The sequence below is a fragment of the Aquila chrysaetos genome, chromosome 3 (genome assembly GCF_900496995.4).
Source record: "Aquila chrysaetos chrysaetos chromosome 3, bAquChr1.4, whole genome shotgun sequence".
NCBI lineage: Eukaryota > Metazoa > Chordata > Aves > Accipitriformes > Accipitridae > Aquila > Aquila chrysaetos.
Window position 1 is genome coordinate 45209597 of NC_044006.1, and position 17902 is coordinate 45227498.

The 17902-nt window shown below is 39.8% G+C and overlaps 1 protein-coding gene across 17 annotated transcripts in view; it reads right to left on the reverse strand.

Moving 5' to 3' along the window:
* Nucleotides 1-17902, reverse strand: part of HDAC9 (histone deacetylase 9) — a 286849-nt gene that overhangs the window by 141602 nt on the left and 127345 nt on the right. For all 17 annotated transcript variants that reach the window (XR_003922556.2, XR_003922557.2, XM_041122195.1 and 14 more), the window contains 2 exons: nucleotides 9683-9860; nucleotides 3431-3564 (listed from right to left, as the gene is read on the reverse strand). Coding sequence is in view for 15 of the 17 variants with exons in the window: in XM_041122195.1 (XP_040978129.1) it covers nucleotides 3431-3564; nucleotides 9683-9860 (312 nt within the window). In the remaining 2 variants the exon portion in view is untranslated. The remainder of the gene's footprint in view (nucleotides 1-3430; nucleotides 3565-9682; nucleotides 9861-17902) is intronic.

A 17902-nucleotide genomic window follows, 5' to 3' on the forward strand; every position in this document is an offset into this window, starting at 1 on the left:
TGTTCTACATCTGTCAGCCTTTAACGAACACAGAATAGGTATTTCAGTGAACATACAGGAACTTTTAAACTACTGCAGAAATATTGTGTCTGAATTTTATTTTTCCAATACCTATATACCAGGACTATAAAAACGTCCACTATGGGGGGAAACTACTCCACTCCCTTGCCCTGGACTCAGTCAGGGACTGGTCTCTCAAATCCAGCTCTCCAGAGCTGGCCGTGGTCTGAATGTGTTTCTCCTTTGTCTTGGGGAAGCCGATGGGGGAAGTAATCTATCTATTTGGAAGAGTGATATGATTAAGGAAAAAAAGCTTTAACTAGTTACACAATTTAGCAAAAACCCTCTAAACTGTTGTTTGAATAACTCTAGAGCTGAAATATCTATGGCTAGAAAGAGAAAATACAGTCTGGAGAAACATGTCCTTTTGGCTGTGTCTGCGGCAGTAAATTAAGCAGTGCCAGGAAACATTCCCAGGCAGAGGAACGCAATCATCTGTACTATTAAATTGCTGAAGTGGTCCTTCACACCGTTTTGGCTGAGCAGCAACTAGCACTCTCCCAAACAACTCCCAGACATGGTTTGGTCACTGGCATGGGCCAGAGAGCATTCCTGGTAGTATGAACATGGGCCTTTCCATGCCAGTTGGCTGCAGTGGTGGAGAACAGTCCCAGGCACATTTTATTTCATAGTGAAGACACAACTTTGATTACCCCAGTCAAAACTTGTTATGATTTTACCAAGTTGTATTTTAAAAATGCTCTATATAGGGGCAATATGAGCAATACATATAGGTAATAGATTAAGTCTAGGTTAATCTACCAGATTAATCTATTAACTGCAGCAAGCATGGTGTCAGCCCAGTATATATGACTTCCATCATCCCATGCCCAGTTAGAGAAGATGGTTCTCTGTGCACTTGGCCAGCCATCTCTCCAGGGCCATAGACCTGGGCTGCGTGAGAGAGGTTAATCCACACCACATGACTTTGGAATCACATTTTGCTATAGATAACAAAGATCCTATAGATATAGATTGCTCATTTTCATAAGGGTTTCTTGATAGATTAAGAAAATAGGGAGGGCCTCCTGGCACAAGCCTGTGGCTAAGGTTGCACACACTGCAAGGTAACAAGACCTGAGCTATCTCTCACTGAACTGGCTTTGATCCTGAAACTCCTCATCAGACAAAGAGTGGGACTGCAGTCCTCTTGTGGGACTATTGTTTTAGTAAAAGAGAAAAAAAGAAGGTTCACGGTTACTGCAGAGGATTTCCTAAGTGGCTGTTGCAGGCTGCTGTTCCTAAAATGCCCTTCAGACTTGGTGCATGAGGCAGTGCACGTGGCAAAACCTGACCAGCGACCTCCCCACTCCTTCTGACACAAACCGTGGAAAGTTATATTGAGAAATTATATTAAGAAATACTAATGTCCATGAGGAGGCATTCAGAAGTCAGTAAAAGAGACAGTGCAGTTGCCTGTGGTGCTTTGACTCCGCATCCTCAGTGTGGTATATTCCAGAATGCAGCTTAATGGCAGCCTATTATTTCTGGAATAATGCAATAACCGCTCCTTTAGTGACACGAGTCATATATTCAGCTGAATAACTTTTCTTTAGAAAAGAATCAGAGCACCAATTAAGTGAATCACTGCAGCATTCCTTATTTTGAAAGTGAGCAGCTTTAAGGGCATGTTTGATGTCGAGCAAGTGCTAGAGAATTCAGTGAAGCAAAGGACAGATTGCATCATCAAATATAATCCTGTCTTTAGCTACATAAGAGGATCAAGATAAATACCAGAGCTACGGACCAGCTTCACACTGAGGTTCCTCAAAGTTTTATCATCAGAGTTTACATTTTGACAGCTCATTTCACATTCCAGCTTCATTTCAAAGCACACAATGGGAGTCAAAATTAACTGAATGCCATTCGACATGAAGTGACTTATTTCCTCTCTCCCCACTCACTGGATTTTGCAAGACCTAATAGGCTATATTTCAGTTTTGGAAATTGCAGAATTGTAAGAGGAAACTTCAGCTCTTCCAGGAAACTATTGGACCACATGCATCTCAGACTAAACTGGACCACTTTTCCTATTTACACCTTTTGCAGATCCACACAATTTACTGTTCAGCAATATCTGTTTATTACTGAAGAAAGCAATACATAGTAGCACATTGCATTTTACTTATTTTCTCTCTTTTTTGTCTTTCTTTATAATATGGGTCCTGAGTCAAGAAGGTAACTAGGCCTTATTTTAGTAAAGCACTCAGGTGCATGTTTAACTTACTCTGTATGTGATCCCACTAGTGAAACCACTCATGTGATATGTGGCCTTAAGGGCCTTGCTGAAAGAAAGTCTTCGTGAAGATTGAAAAAATTATCCAAGCAAAAAAAAGAATTAGCCTGTTAGAGTGCTGCCATCTAGTTAGATGAGTGTATACAGCAAATCCATTTATAGTGCTTGCAATATCTCACTGCCCAGTACACCAGGCTACCTGCAGAAAATCTTTGTGGACAGTCACTAATAGCTAATCAAAGAGACCTACTGTACCAGTTCCTTTGGGTTTGTAAAAACCTAAGTATATAAAGAACAGTAATTAAAGAAAACAGAATATAAGATCCCTGGCAGTTGTGGGATCCTGCAAAACATAAGCGAATTTGTGTTGAACTTCGTTAACTTGTACTGCAATGCAGTAAGCACCCTCAATTGCCACAGGCTTCTGCAGAATTTGGCAGTGCTGCATAACTCATGGGAAGCAAAGAAAGGTAGGAAAAGGCTGTTTTTCAGTAACCCAAGTCATATCTGAACCTCAGAGCCCCTATCTGATTTAAGCATGATGTTTTAACATGCAATTTTGTGAAGGAAATCAAAGCAGAAGAAAGTTCCACATTTGCTCTGATATTGTCTAGAAGATTGCTCTTGAGTATCTCAGGTTTTGACGTGGTACCCATTGAACACCAGGCAAATGAAAATGCTGTGGAAACAGACTTTAGAGTCTGAAATAAGACGAGGTGCAATGTGCTTATGGAGTGATATAAACTACATTAAAAAAAAGCAGTGTTCTATGCTACTACATAAGTAAAATCTTTAGCTGCTTGAAAAAGTTAAGAACTGTGCTATTGAAAGGACTGCACTTGCCATTTGACTACTGCTTGCTTGTCTACCTTCCTATATGAAGGTGAGGAGCACAGTCATGTCTGGATTTTAGATTTTGATGCATGTGGATAAATGACTTTCATTGTGTAAATTCTTTGGTTTCTGATTGGGAAGTGTGATTTCCTAAAATGCATTATTTTAATATTGTCAGTTAAGTCCAAATAATTCCGCAGACAAATTACTCTCTTTTCACAGAAGTAAGACAGATTTAGGATTTCATAAATTTGCCATTTACTTTAAAAAGTCAAGTATCTGGTCTTTATTTTTTATTACCTCGCACTTGTTTAGCAACCCAGTTTCTTGCAGCCTTGACCATATGCTTTGGATCCTTCCAGCATGTTCAGGGTGATTAGCATAGTTGCCACACATACACTGGTGCTTCAGCATCAGACTGTCATACACAACACCTTCAGCAGAAAGACAGCACAATAAGAAACAGTAAGTGAAACAAATGCAAGTTATACTGTTCCATGTCAGGCATACTATAGCACAACTGGATTTTATTGACAGAGCAAGGTGAAAATTCTGGATCTTAATTCCCCTTTCCTCTGGGAGACTCTGAATTTTGACGTACAAGGTACATCTTGTGATACTGATAAGGCAAAAACGAATTCTCAAGAAATTATTCTAATACAGTTAACTGTAAAGAAGAAAGGAAATTGGGTGGAGTCTTGTTAAGGCTTTTATGGCTAGAAAAAATTCAGTCCTATTACTGAATCACTTGTTTTCTCTTTCTCCAGTGGGTAAGGTCAGTTAAGGCTGTTAACCTATATATAGCAAGAAAAGGTTATATATTCATAGTGGTGCAAGGAAAATCATTCAGTTGAACCTTTTAAAATAAATTTTAAAGTGGCAATGCCACTCTGCATTTCTACTGCTTAACTAATACAATGTTAATTCCAGATCTCAAAGCATATCAGATGAAAGTTTCAGAGAGTTGCAGCAGTGGCAGCCAGAGTCCTTTTTCATTAAAAAGAAAAGTTCCACCCACTACTCAATTAGGACCAAATCCTGTTGTTAGACTGCAATGCAAGCTTCCTTTTGAATTTTCTACGCTCATGTATTCAAGGGCAGAACAAGTTTATACAGAACAGCTATCAATATCACATTGCTCTGTAGCTGTGTATTGGGAGAAAAAGAGAACTTTTAGCAAGTAGGCTTGAGCTAAACTCAATTTTCAAGGCTTTCAAACCAAGTCAGAAACACTGAAAAATTATTTTATTTGTTTATTTGTTGTTTGCATTTCCCTCAGAAATGTCTGGAACAAAAAATATTTTCCTTACTCCTGTGAACTATTTTCAGTTGCAAAACATTTGGATTTTTCTTCCCCTTACAGTTGAAAGGGACTCAAATTAACAGTTTCTCCAAGCTGCAAAACTTGGCATTAAAAACCTCTTTCTTATCTGCCACCACTACCGGGAATGCCAACACAATTTTGGGAAAATTGTGTTAGCCTGCTACTGAAAAGTCAGCCAGTGAAGAAAATACAAAATTAAAGTCCAGATTCAACAACATGCTCAATACTGCCCTTATTTAGCAAAGTTCTTGAATGGATATTGAACTTTAATAAAAGTTTTTAAAATTCCACTGAATAAGAGTCTGTATACATTGTGGGCAATGCAAAGTTAAGGTTCTGAGATAATTCAGTTAGAATCCAGCCAGAAATTATGCTGCTCTAGAAATATTTATGCTGCCATATTTCTTAGCTCACGCACTTTAAAACTGATCCTTTGGGATCTCGCTATTTAAGCCAAAATAATAATACAACAATAATGTTTAGCATAAGGAGAACGCAAACATAATACCTATGTGCAGCATGACTATGTTTATGCTAAATGATTATCTAACAGACAAAATAGTTCATTAGCAATAAATTATTGTATTTACTTTCTTGGTTTGTTTTCCTTTAAAGAAAAAAAAAAGAACCAGTGAAAATCTGGAGTTAATAAACTAATGCAGCTTAAAATCTCTGCTGGCATTGTCAAAGCAGTTAATAATTTCCTTTCTCTGCAGTTATTTGCACTGTACCGTTTATAAGCTTTGCTGCTCTATCATCGAGTCTTATAAGTTATTTGAAATAACAAGTATGCACACAAATAAGTGCGTGCTTACATACCTTGCTTTCCTTTTCTTGGCACCCAAAGTTTTAACTTCTACAGTCTGTTGCATACCCAGATTGTACAGTCTGCCAGTGGTTACTATAACATTAGATAAGAAGACTTTTCCTCCCATCCCCCTGCCCAACAGAGAAGGTGTTTAGATGCTAAATGTACATGCATCAGGACTTTCAGAAGCTCTTAGAGTAGGCAGTTATATCCAATGGATTTGAATGGAAACACTTGTTAAATGTTAACAAAATTAGCTGAAAGTTGAAAGTATCTCCTGCCTGCGACTCTTCCAATGAATGTTTTATTCTAATTATCAATGCTCCATACAGGCTTAGGTTTGCATAGTCCAAGCTGTAGTTAATAGAAATAAAAAAATATATATTTTACTATGTTATTATTATACAGAATCGAGATGTTATGTAATAATGACACTTTCTGATGACCCATATCAAGGTTGCAACTAAACAGTGATTTTGAAGAGAAATGCTGAAACTGTGTATTCAGGATGCCTCCTCTGGTTGACATAAACATCCCTTTTGTAGTGCATTAGTATTTTTCCTAAAATAGAATATAACTAAAAATGTAATTTTATTGTACGTGAATTATTTTGTCTGAATCAAAAATCAGTTTAATTGAGTCAGGTCAGTATTGCATGGCAGAAGCATCTGCTCCAAACTTTTAAATACTAAAATATTCACACCACTGAGTATAAAATTTATTTCTAGCAGGATTAATTGACTTAAGAAAAGACTGAAATATATGTTTTCATTTATTGCAAGCATCTAAATTGATTTAGGATGTGCAAGTAATTCAGATGTGTGGCTGCTGGTCATACAGCACATGTGGTTGGTACAATACCACAATGCAGCAGTAGAGCTTACTGCTAAAAATAGCCTGTAGGATTTCCCTAACAGGATTCAGCCAATAATCTCCCCACCCCCACAAAAAAAGAGAGAGAGGGAGACAACTGTTTTCAATTGCAGACTGCTGTGAAATATTAATAAAAGATGGTTATTCTCTCTCTCCAGAACAAATGCCTACAGCCAGATTCTGCTCTCAGATTCCTTGTGTAAATCTGAGCAGCTCCACTGAGACTAGTGGATTTATTCTGGATTTACACCAATATTACTGAGGTCAGAATGTGGCCCTGATGACAGACTGGAATGGTGGCACCGCTGAACCATATAATGATAGAGGACACAGGACAAAAGAAACTGAATTTGCATTAAGTCAGAAAAAACAAGGTCTTCCTGGTGGGGACTCCTTAACACTCATTCTTTTCCAAAATACTGTATTTGGGTCAGTTTCTTTTAATCATATTTTAAACAGAGGGACAGCAAGAGACCTAAAAAATGTTGGCTAACAGCACGCTTTGAAGAAGGTGAAATGCCCTGGGGAACAACAGTACCAATAAGAAAACCTGAGGGAAGAATATCTAACAAATTATTCAGAAGAAAAATCTGACTAAATAATGTCAAATATTCTGTAAACCATCTAAATGAACATCAAGTAATCTTTATATTTTTTTCCATCTTTAACTCATTATCTTGTGCATATACTGCATATATGTTGCATAGCTCTCTCACAACCATCGCCATTCTGATTCCCTTACGATATTTGGCTAAGAGCATTTTCTCTCACGACTCACAAAAATATAGGCTCATTTTGATCCCTGTGTAATATTCTGCCACAACAGTTTTCCTTCTAACTTTTTTCTCTTCCAAGAATATACTGTCTTTAAATAGAAAAACAAACAAACAAACATACATACAAAAAAAACCCAAACCAGTAAAAAATAATTCAAGGCAAGGAGGTGTTTTTACATCAATTTCTAAGTTCTGAATTTGACCTCATGTCATGCTGTACTAGAATTTTCTCCCTTTCCACCCACCCATTCCTTCCTTCCATGCTTTTAATAATACTATAGTTGTAACTGCTGTGGACAATGGCTGGTTGCATCTTGTGCTCTCTTAAGGGAGCAAATCATAGAACTACAGGATAGCTCAGGTTGGCAGGGACCTCCAGAAGTCTGTAGTCCAGCCCTCTGCTCAGAGCAGGTCAGCATTGTGATCAGACCAGGTTGCCCAGGGCTTGCATCCCAAAGGATTTTGGAAAGGCTGTATAAGAACAGATAAAAATTGAGTCTGGATTTCTTTCTTTCCACTGACCAATGAATAAATGCTAGGGCACCATCCAGACCCAGGAAATACTATGCACAAATAAAACCATTCTATACCATACCATACCATACCATACCATACCATACGTTAATAATACACATATCAACCTAGTTATTCACAGAAACTGTATTAGAACTGTTGATGTTGCAAAGTCTGTTTATTGTCACTCCAAAGGTGTTAATCTCATAATATAGAAAATAGCTCTATTTTCAATGTACTCAGAAACTGCAGTGATAAAGGTTATATATATAAGTCTATAAGCCTAGAAACATGTCAGGGAAAGGGATTTCTTCAACCAGAAAGGAAAGACTTCATCATGAATGCAGAAGTGTGTGCTCTGTTGGACCTACGAACTGGTCAATCAGCCAGGGGGTCCTGGCTGTTAGCATAGGTACAGCTTGGAAGCACCTACAGCATCGCACTGTCTTCAGCCAGTACCTAGAGGACATGAAAGAGGTGAAGGTACAGAACAGGAGTGGAGCAGCAGCAGCATAAATTTGTAGAGAAAGTGGAAATAGGAGGATTGTTTTTCTTTAGTGAGTAGAGATGATTATCTTGAAAGAGCGGTGGAGAGGGGAAAAAAAGGTTCAACAAAAGGAGAAAGAAGGATTCAAGAAAAAGATGTTTTGGATTTGGAGAAGAGTTCAGTGGAGGATTGAGAATCTCAGTTGGAATAAGATGCATTTTTTGACTCTTTCCTTCTCTCTTTCCTTCTCTCTTTCCACTGCTGTTGTTCATGTAGCAATGCTTTACTAAAGGGGTAAGGTTCTCTGCATATGCACTGTCTGCATTTCCATTGCAGAACCCATCAGGCTTCCTTGTGTCAGATCTCGAGCCCTTTATGCCTGGTATGTCCCATTTCCTGACACCATCTCCATTCAGTGTTTGTCCTACATCATTTCATTCCTTCTCTTATTCTTCCATCTCAACTTCACATTTTCTTTCTTGATCTGTTCCACTGATGCCACAAGTCCCCAGATATATGTAAACCCCTTGACCCTAGTCCCCTTTCTGGGGACTTACAAAGGGAGGTGTCAGTAAACCTTAGCAATCAGACTGAAATGTTTGTTACTCCATTCAACTTTTCCAGTGGAACTGCAGATTTTTGAACAGGACATTGAAGCCTACACACAGTGTGCTCTGTGAATCTTTTAGACTGAGTTTACAATGTTTTGGGGACTCTGAACCACAAGTAGAAAAACAGTGGCCTGGTTTAATAATCTTGTCTATACACAGCTGGTCTTTTTTTGCAGAAACTCATGGAAAGTGAATTAGCATGTTTCTTTCTGTACAATCCAAATGTTTGTTACCCAACAAGTGAAATTCCTAAATTGACAGTGTATTTAAAGACGAAGAAATTATGTCTTTCATCTTTGAATGCCATCTTGCATCCATTTACCAGCTTACTTGCAGTGCTTTAAGGACTGTGCACAGAGTAAGTGAATCTTCACTTCTAACCACACTGTAATGTTATACTGAGATTCAGACTCTTGAAAAGATGGACCCTCTTGCAAAGTTAGATTACCCATAATAAGAAATGGGGTTTCTGTGGTCATTTTTCTTCCTGTTACTGAAGATTTGGGGGGTTCTAATCACTCTGCTTTGGACAGCCCAGGCCATACCAATAGGAGATGCTCCCTGAGTGACTGGACTGCCCAGGGCCTGACCAGAAAAACCTTCCTCTGTATCCTCCACACAACTGCTGAAAGACACCAAAGCTGTAGCCAACGTGACCTTCTAGTCATGGCTACGGCTTTGCTCTTTCTGTAGGGAAAGCAACCTTGTAGCATAGACTGACTTGTCAAATGAAGACATTGAGAATTATATTGCAGCTTTTCTACTTACTGGTGGTCTTTCTTCAACTTATTGGTGGTCTTTCTTCAACTTATTGGTGGTCTTTTTACAAAACAGGCAACAAGAACATGGAGAAAAGAACCAGAGGATAGGGAAATGAAAGAAAAAGCTATAAATGACCTAAGGGCACCAAAAATGCACCTGTTGCTATATTGCCAGAGCCAGTCAATGATAATAATTTATGACTGTGTGAATATTAACCCTGTGATTTATCAGCTGCACTGGTTGACTTGATGCCAGTACAGCATCATAAAACCGAGGAACAGTAAGGCTAAAACTGAATGCATTGCTGCAGGAGGTATTTGAGGCATTTAAATCTGTTGATCCTACATGAACAAACGCATTTGCCCTGCCTATTAAAAGCAGTCTTTAGGGAATCCTACCAGTCGTGTAGACATGCTGGCTGGGCTGGTCCATGTCTGGGTGAGGTAATGTGGAATCAGCAGGGGAAGACGGGGTCCTGGACACTGGCCGATGTTTATCTAATCCTGCCATGCCAACTGTAGCCATCTGAGCCTGGTAGATTTGCAATTGGTGGACACGCTGATGTGCCAGGAACTCCTGTTTCCAAGAAAACAGCACAGTAGAAAGAAATGTGAGACGGCATCAAGTAAGACACTGAGGGAAACATGTCAACAAATTAAGTTCATTAGGTCAGGGCTGTAATAAACAGTGTGAAAAAAGAAAACCCCAACAACTCACACCTAAGACTTAGTCAATAAATCCATTCAACAGATGTTTTCACACTGACAGTGTGGGCTGCTGACTCTGCTGGAGACTAGGTGATGGCAGGCAACCTGTCAGTTCTCCCTGACAGAGCTAAAGACGGCTTTCCATGCAGAGGCTTATAAAAGACAAAGGTTTTTCTAATATATTGAATACATAATATGATGTTAGAATATGCATTTCATGACCCTACACAAATAAAAATAAAATCTTCCTACAGCACTGAAAGTCAAAAGTGGTGTCCTTACTACTCAGTACCAAATTGGCTGAGCAACTGTGAGTCAAGTTTCTACAGAGGACTCAGTTCCCAGAGCTCCCTGGAAAACAGGAACAATTTGCACATAGGTTTTCACAAATCATTTAGAAATTCAGGAACTGTTACATGAGATCCCACTTAGGGACCATCTTTTTTTGTCATAACTGCTGCTGGCTGTAGACAGTGCCAAACACTTCAGGAAAGGTAGGTAGGTGTGAAAAGACTGAGACAGAGCAGAAAGGAAGATTTCCTCCTCTGCTTTGTTTGTCAACAGATGGTGACTTTTGCTGACATGACAAAGGCTGAAACCCTGCTGAAGTCAGTAGAAACCTTGGCATTCACTCACTCCAGACAGTAGGATTGCTTCGCAAGCCCTTTTCTTTCTGTTTTGATTTTTTGTGCATATAGTCCTGGAACCTCAACAGAAAGTGAATGCAAGAGAGAGATTTCAAAACTACTTTGCAATATAAATTCAGCTGAAATTCACACTTTTGTCTTAGAACTGCAGACTCTGTTTATCCTCACCTGGGCTCGGTATACATATATGCAGGTATATATATGGTGCATATATATGGCGCTTTTTTTTTTTTTTTTAAACCCAGTAACGATTAGCAGTGCTGTATGCCGTTGCTTGGGACAGCAGCTCAGAGGCCTGGCCTGTCCAAGGAGGGAATGCTGGGTGCTCACAGAGGTGAAGCTGAGTTCAGGCTGTGTGGGAAGGCAGGTGGGAGTACCTGGGGGTACCCCAGCCCCTCGCGTGCTGCAAAACCAATCCACAGCTCATGGGAAGTGACAATGTCTGCCCTGCATGTAAAAAAAGAAGCCTTTACAAAAATGAGTGCTCATCAATAACAGCTGAAATGAGAACAAATACTTTAAAAGGCAGCTGAAAACCCACATTAATATCTAGAGTCACCACTTCAGTGAAAATACATAAGGTCATGGGAAGGGTAAATCACCTGGGACCTTGTCATAAGTGACTAAATAAAGAAAGAAAATATGAGTAAGCAGAAAGAGGTTTTACAAGAAGTATCTTGGTTTGGGGTCATTGAACCATTTCCCTTTCTTGAAATACAGTCCCAAACTTTTCCTATTGCTTTTTTAATGTGTGATCACAGGATGGTGTTATATATTCCAGGAAATATCTTGAGGTATCTGAAGACATCTATGTATCCTCTTTCCTTATGAACATAACATAACTTAATGTTCAGGAATTCTTTCCTGAAATCCCTAAGTGCCTTGTTTTTATGTAGTTTCACTAATTATTTTAATTGTGATAAATTTTCAGGGGAGATTTTTTATGTGCTCCTAGGCATACACATCTTTTGTAACCTTTGCTGGGAGTGTGTGTGATTGGAGAGAAATGGACAATGTGTGGACGGTACTGCGTTGAATATTTTCCCTATGGAGAACAGAAGTAGATAAATTCCTTTGTGAGGATTTAGCATTCACTTTCCTCCATGCTGGCTTAGTGCTCAATGAAGGAGGCACAGGAGGTATTTTGCTGTCTGTGGCATGATTACTCCCTGCATCCTAGGGTCAAGTGGTGACAGCAGCACTGTCTGTCTGATTCTAGTGTATTCGCCATCTCCTGCCTACTCTTCCAAAGCACAAGAGCTAGCTGAGCAGTTTGGAAGAAGCCAAACTCCTACCTGCAGGAACCCTTCTTCACATTGAGCTTTACTGCCATACATGAAATTTCTGCTGCTCTCCTCAACCTCCTAGGTTGCATTCATTGTGTTAATTAAATAGCTGGTATCTGTGTAGTTCTTAGATCAAGGGAACTTTTGATACTATCTTTCAGCGTTCACACTAACTAATGATAATTCATTAATTGAGTTCACTTTTCTGATAATTACTAGAGTACAGAAGACAAAAGGGTTTGTTCCCTATTGGAATTCTCTTCAAGCTAGTAAGGGCATATCAGTGTGTTCTGGCAGTCTGCATCAAACAGTATTATTTAAATATACTTCTTAAGGTAATCTTGGAAATTCAGCTATCAGTGAGGGGGGATTCATACTGTACACAAATGTTTCTGTTTGGACTTTTCTCAGTGCCAGCAGACTCTGAGTTCTGAGCTTTTAAAGCTGCCTTGTCTACCTTTCTTTTATGTTCAGACCTGAACTTCACTTGTGCAATACCTGCACAATCTTTTTTAGTGAAGCTGTAAGTTTGCCTTTCGATCAATACCTAAAATCTCACCTATCCAGGTCTCTGAGCTGAAAAAGTCAATTTAAGTGGTTTTGGGTTTTTTTTTTAATGGTGTCTTGAAGAAGAAAAACAGCAAAGTCTAGAACACTAAAAAATGTAAGTAATTCAGAAAGATATTCCTACCTTTACTTAGAAAACGATTAGGTGTTTGTGTCTATGTAAGCAATAGAAATAACACTATTTTTCAGGCATATGAACAAATCATGGTAAATTTTTTTAATGCTAATCAACCTGCGTGAACATTACCTAAGAGCCAGACAGCCATATATTTCAGCAATTTGTCACAGACCAAGAAGAGAGCCTGTTCTTCCTCTCCTGTATTTTCCTGCTAAAATGTGTTTTGTTTATATCATTCTTCCCTTCCCAAATGAAACCAGACACATACCTAGAATTTGACACATGTTTATCAGCATAATCAGACCAGGGAAGGAGAAGAAATTTGCGGATGGTTGGGTGGAAAGCTGCATGACACCTGTTTTAATTTCTGAGGTCACAGAAAACTGTTTGCCTGTGAAAACCTTTTAAAATTTGTGCAAAGTGCAGTAGTTTGTCTCACAAAGCTTACACTGAGGCTTGCTTACATCCTCTAGTGATTTCCAGATCCTTTAACTGTAATTTTAAAAACTCTAGGCATCAGCAAAATTTGGAATTGTTTAGGTTTTAGTCAAAGTTTTAGGCTAACTTCCCGATTAGGTTTCATTTTACAGACAACAGGCACTCATGAAATACATATATTTTTTTTCCAGCCACCTACATATTTATGCTGTGAGCATTTGAGATACTCTGTGTCACACAGACAAGTGGATTAATGCAATGAGTAATGTGGATAATCAACACACTTATCTGGCTCCCCAAATGCCCACCTGGCCTCTGGAAGGGATTAAAGCAACACAATGAATTCATCTTCAGGTTTTATGTGCTACAGCACTGCAAACACATGTCCATCTCTCCAGCAATATGACAAAAGCAGTATTTGCACATCTGCAGGGTTAGTGATTTGTGTGAATATATTTGGAGCATTTCTTAGGTAACCCGAGCCCTGCCTGCCCGGCATGGAGCCTGCTAGTTCCAGGTGCCTGAGATTAGTTCATTAGTAGAGGCAGGCAATTAGGGCCTCTGCCGGAGTGAATGGAGGGCCATTCATCGTCTTGCCCAGAAATCAGCTCAGGTCCTCAGTAATTATTTTGAGGATTTTTAGAATCCGTATCTAAAGAGAAGATGATCCTTTTAGAGGCATGGGAGGTAAATATTTGTTATTCTCCTAGTCTTACTGTAAGGTTTGTTGTTTAGGAGGAGCTGGAATTAATTTGGGTTTGTGTGAATACTCCTTTTATGTAGATGTGTGATTTGTGCATTTTGGTGTTTAATGTTTTGTATATTCTGAGGATTTTAATGAGAACTACTTCCTTATTTCTACTAGTTGTGAGAACTGGTGACCCACAAGCATATTCAGCTGTATTGTTGGATGATAAAATATAGGTGAATTGTCTATGAATTAGTGTTCCTTTAAGCTGTTATGTTTTGTGCAGAGAAAAAAATATGTGGGGTTTACTCAAAAACTTGTGTCTCAACAGTCTGCTTTTTAATTCAGTTTGATACATTTTTTATTTAGTTTAATCACAGCTGAATGAATCCTAAGATTTGTACTTCTGTGCCATAATCCTAAGTGTGTATGAGCATATGCACCTCTCTTTGGGGTTTATGCTTTGGCTTTTTTTTGTTGTGGTAGAAAACTTTTTTCTCTGGAGAAATTCAAAATTTGCTATTCCTAATAGCGATATTACTGCTTATAGTCTCTTACATATCTGCAGCCAGGTTAATAGCCCTCTGTCATTGTGTTTCTACTGCATTCTGCTGAAGTATGAAATGTGTGCTGATGTCTATTAACTGTTAAAAACCATTCATGTAACACCCATCCTTCCCTCCCCCAAAGACCTTCAGTACTACTAACCCTTACAAAGTTTTTCCTCTCAAAGAAATTTTTGGCAGTCTGTTCACTAGTTAATTTTTTCCTATAATTTCCACATTGTTTTCTGAAAATTACCCAAGGGACCAATTATTACTGAGGAGGAAAAATACGTATGTGCTGCAGGAAGTTTTGCCCTAAGCGAGCATGAAAACAAAACCTGCCCAGCAGGAAGACCTGCTGCCTTTCAAGTACTTCCTCTGGTTCCTTCCTCTGAAGGGTATTTCTGACACCTGCTCTGCTGCCTTTTCTCACCCCAAAGCTCCTGTTGGAGGCCCTGTTCTTTAGCTTCTTCCAGACCCTGGTAGCAACGTGGGAACAGAGTAACTTCAGGTCCTGCCACTTGTCTTCCCCACCACCCTCCTTGCATTCCTACCTTCCTAGTGCCGTTGTAGCTGAATGCGCCTAAGGGCTGTCCAGGCCAGCCAGTGGCTGCATCCAGCAAAATGGCATCTGCTTGCAGCAAACAGAGCTCAGTCCTGCTTTAAGGTCCCCAAGATGGCAGCCTTGGCCCAAACCAAGACAGCATCATCCCAAGTCTGATGCAGTCAGAAATCCTGGACACCCAGAAACTTCTCATACAGTTCAGATGTAGCTAGTTAACAGTGCTTCAGAAATCGTGGACTTCATGGGAAGTATTAATAGGATTGACCTTGGTTATCCTCAGAAGTGACAGGGAAAAAAACAGACAGCAATGAATTCCTAAATAAGGAGTATTAGAACAAAAAGACCTGTAGGTAAGCAGAAGTTGTAGCACTCTTGACCCAGGAGTTTTGTGAACTACTGTTCAGCCTACCATCCTCAAACAAAACCATAACTAGTTGCCCTTAGGAACTGAGCAAAAATAGGTCATGAGGTCTTCTGAAAATACCTCTGTGAACAAATGTGAAACTGCAGGAATGACTTATCTCTGTCAATCTATACAACCTAAAATAGAAACTAGTCTGAGATATCACTGAAAATGAATATGTTGAGAGATCTTCTTTTAAACTGCTCTGTCACTTGGAGAAAACACATGACTGAGAAACCCTACCAATGCTATTTTTGACAAAACCACATGTAAAGCCGCAAACTTCCATGGTCATCACTTTCAAAAAAAAATCAGTATCACCATCTAAAATATAGTCAGCCACAAATTCAGAATCAGCATTTTTATGAAAAGTGAATAAATAGCAAGTATGAATACAGACACAGACTGAATAGGTAGAAAGGGGTTTAGAGTAAGCAAAAGCATAGACAGGAAGAAACAGGGAAGCTAGCCTTGAGGCATCTGGGCATATCGGGTCACATATTATCAGGATGTTTATAGAATTTGGGTTTCTCTTGCTGTAATCCAAGGAACACAGTGTTGACTAGAAAATGGGTAAACAGAAATGAAGTCTTATCAACTGGAAGTCAGGTGTAAATACAGAACAGTGGGATGAAAGCCATACCCCAGAACTGCCTAGAGTCCTAGGCAGAGCAGACTTGCCTTGGGCAGCAACCTGCTGCTCACAGCAAAACAACCCTGTGCCCTCTGCCCTCCCCTTGCCTCCTGGAGGACTGTGGAAAGACTTATTCCAGCTACTGCCAAGGTAGAGCTTAGTACTTGGGGTGGCCCTACTGCAGTGACTGCCCAGGCCATGGTCACCACCCTCAACGAGCTTTGTTTTCCCTCTCTGTTCCTGGAGAAGCAAAGCTGCTGCCAGAGAGGCCTCTGCCCCTCTCCTGCCACCCTTCCCTTCTAGGGCAGGAGCACCTTTGGGGTGGCAAAAAGCATTATTAAAATGGCAACATTCTTGTCTAGTGGCCCAAGGAATAGGGGAAGAGCAAAGACTATTAATGGGGTGACAACAGTGTGCTCCTTCATCAAGTCATGTAGGAAGGGATGCATTCCCTGCCTTGGGTTGCGTGACCAAAAGTGTGGGTCAGGGCTGTCGTCACACCCCTTGCCTCTGGTTGTAGGGCATAACAGCAGGGTCAGGACCCTATCTTTTACCCCTACTGCACAAGGAGCTGGGTGGGTTGCTGACCTGTGGTTTCAAAGGGAGAGGTGGTAAAAGTTAGCTCCCTTGGATGGAGAGTTTCCAAAAATCTGTCTAAACATGAGCCATCCTGGTCCAATGTGGGTGAGGAGTAAAGATGGCCACGTGGGTTGAGAAGTTTTCAGCTATCTTGGTGAAGAAATATTAGCCAGGCAGTCATTAAGTTGAAGCCTGGCATGATTAAGAAGAAAGGAGTGATGGGAAACGTTTTCTGGGAGTGACAGAAAGGAGGGCCCTAAAGACAGAGCACTTTCTACTGGAGGGAAGTTCCAGGAGTCCAGCTGAGCTGCTGGTTTCACTCCCGGTTCCTGCTCCTGCAAGACCTGCCTTCTCTGCTCCTGATATTGGCAGGTACTTGACTTCTGTCACTTCTGCTAAAGTGCTGACGCTGCGGTGTGCGCAGAACACATCCAAAGAAAATGCAGCATGTCCTCAAAAGCTTGCACTCCCAAATGAATCTTTTCCTCACTTTCTGACTCTCCTGGAGATTTAGTATAAATATATAAATAATTGGGGGTACAATGAAAGGGAGAAAGGGACCATCTGAACACCTTGTGTGTTGTTTTTTGGTTGGGTTTTTCTGTTGTTTTTTTGGTTTTTTTTTTAAATAAAGCTCTTTAGAGGATTCTTGTTACTTTATTACTTTTACTAGAAATACCACAAGACTTTCCTGAAGTCATTTGGTGCTTTCCAAAAAAACAATACAGGGAAGTGCAGAAATTAATACCAATGGCAAAACACAGTTATCCACGTCTTGCCCTAACTTTCAGTATTAACAAGTATTTGCTTCTTTCAGTCTCATGTGAATAAATAGGCTTATAATAGCATTTAATGGTTACAACCACCTAATCCTAGCATCCTTCCAGCAGTCATTCAGTTAAGCTGTTAGTTGGCCAAAACTAATTAATGAAAAATCACCTGTCCCACCTGTTTCATTGTTCTGGGAAATATCACCCAAGTCTCTTCACCAGTATTGGCAAATCCAGTTTGGTGTTACTTTATGCAGGTCATTTCAACCACTTCCATTTTTCCACTGTTCATTGGAACTATTTTTCTTAGCAGACTTGTATGGTTTCTGTTCAAGTGAAGAATCGTTAGTTTGGCCTTCAGGCAGAGAAATAATAGTCTCCAGACTAAATTCAGCAGCAGCCCTGCTGAAGATCTGTGTTTTCTGCGTACTTCAACAGATTCTGCTTTGGTTTTATAGGCAACTCTGCTGAGTTCATGATTTATTGTAGAATTAATGGAAATTACTTGGGTCTGACATATAAAGAGCAAACCTTGGAAAACCTTGCTTTTCAATACAGACTCCAAGCACACTAACACATCAGTGTCTAAGCATAAAATCATGAGGGTGTATAGAAGCCCTCTGCAGATGCCTTCTCTCTTGTATGGAGGTACAAGAGATTAGAACAGGGAG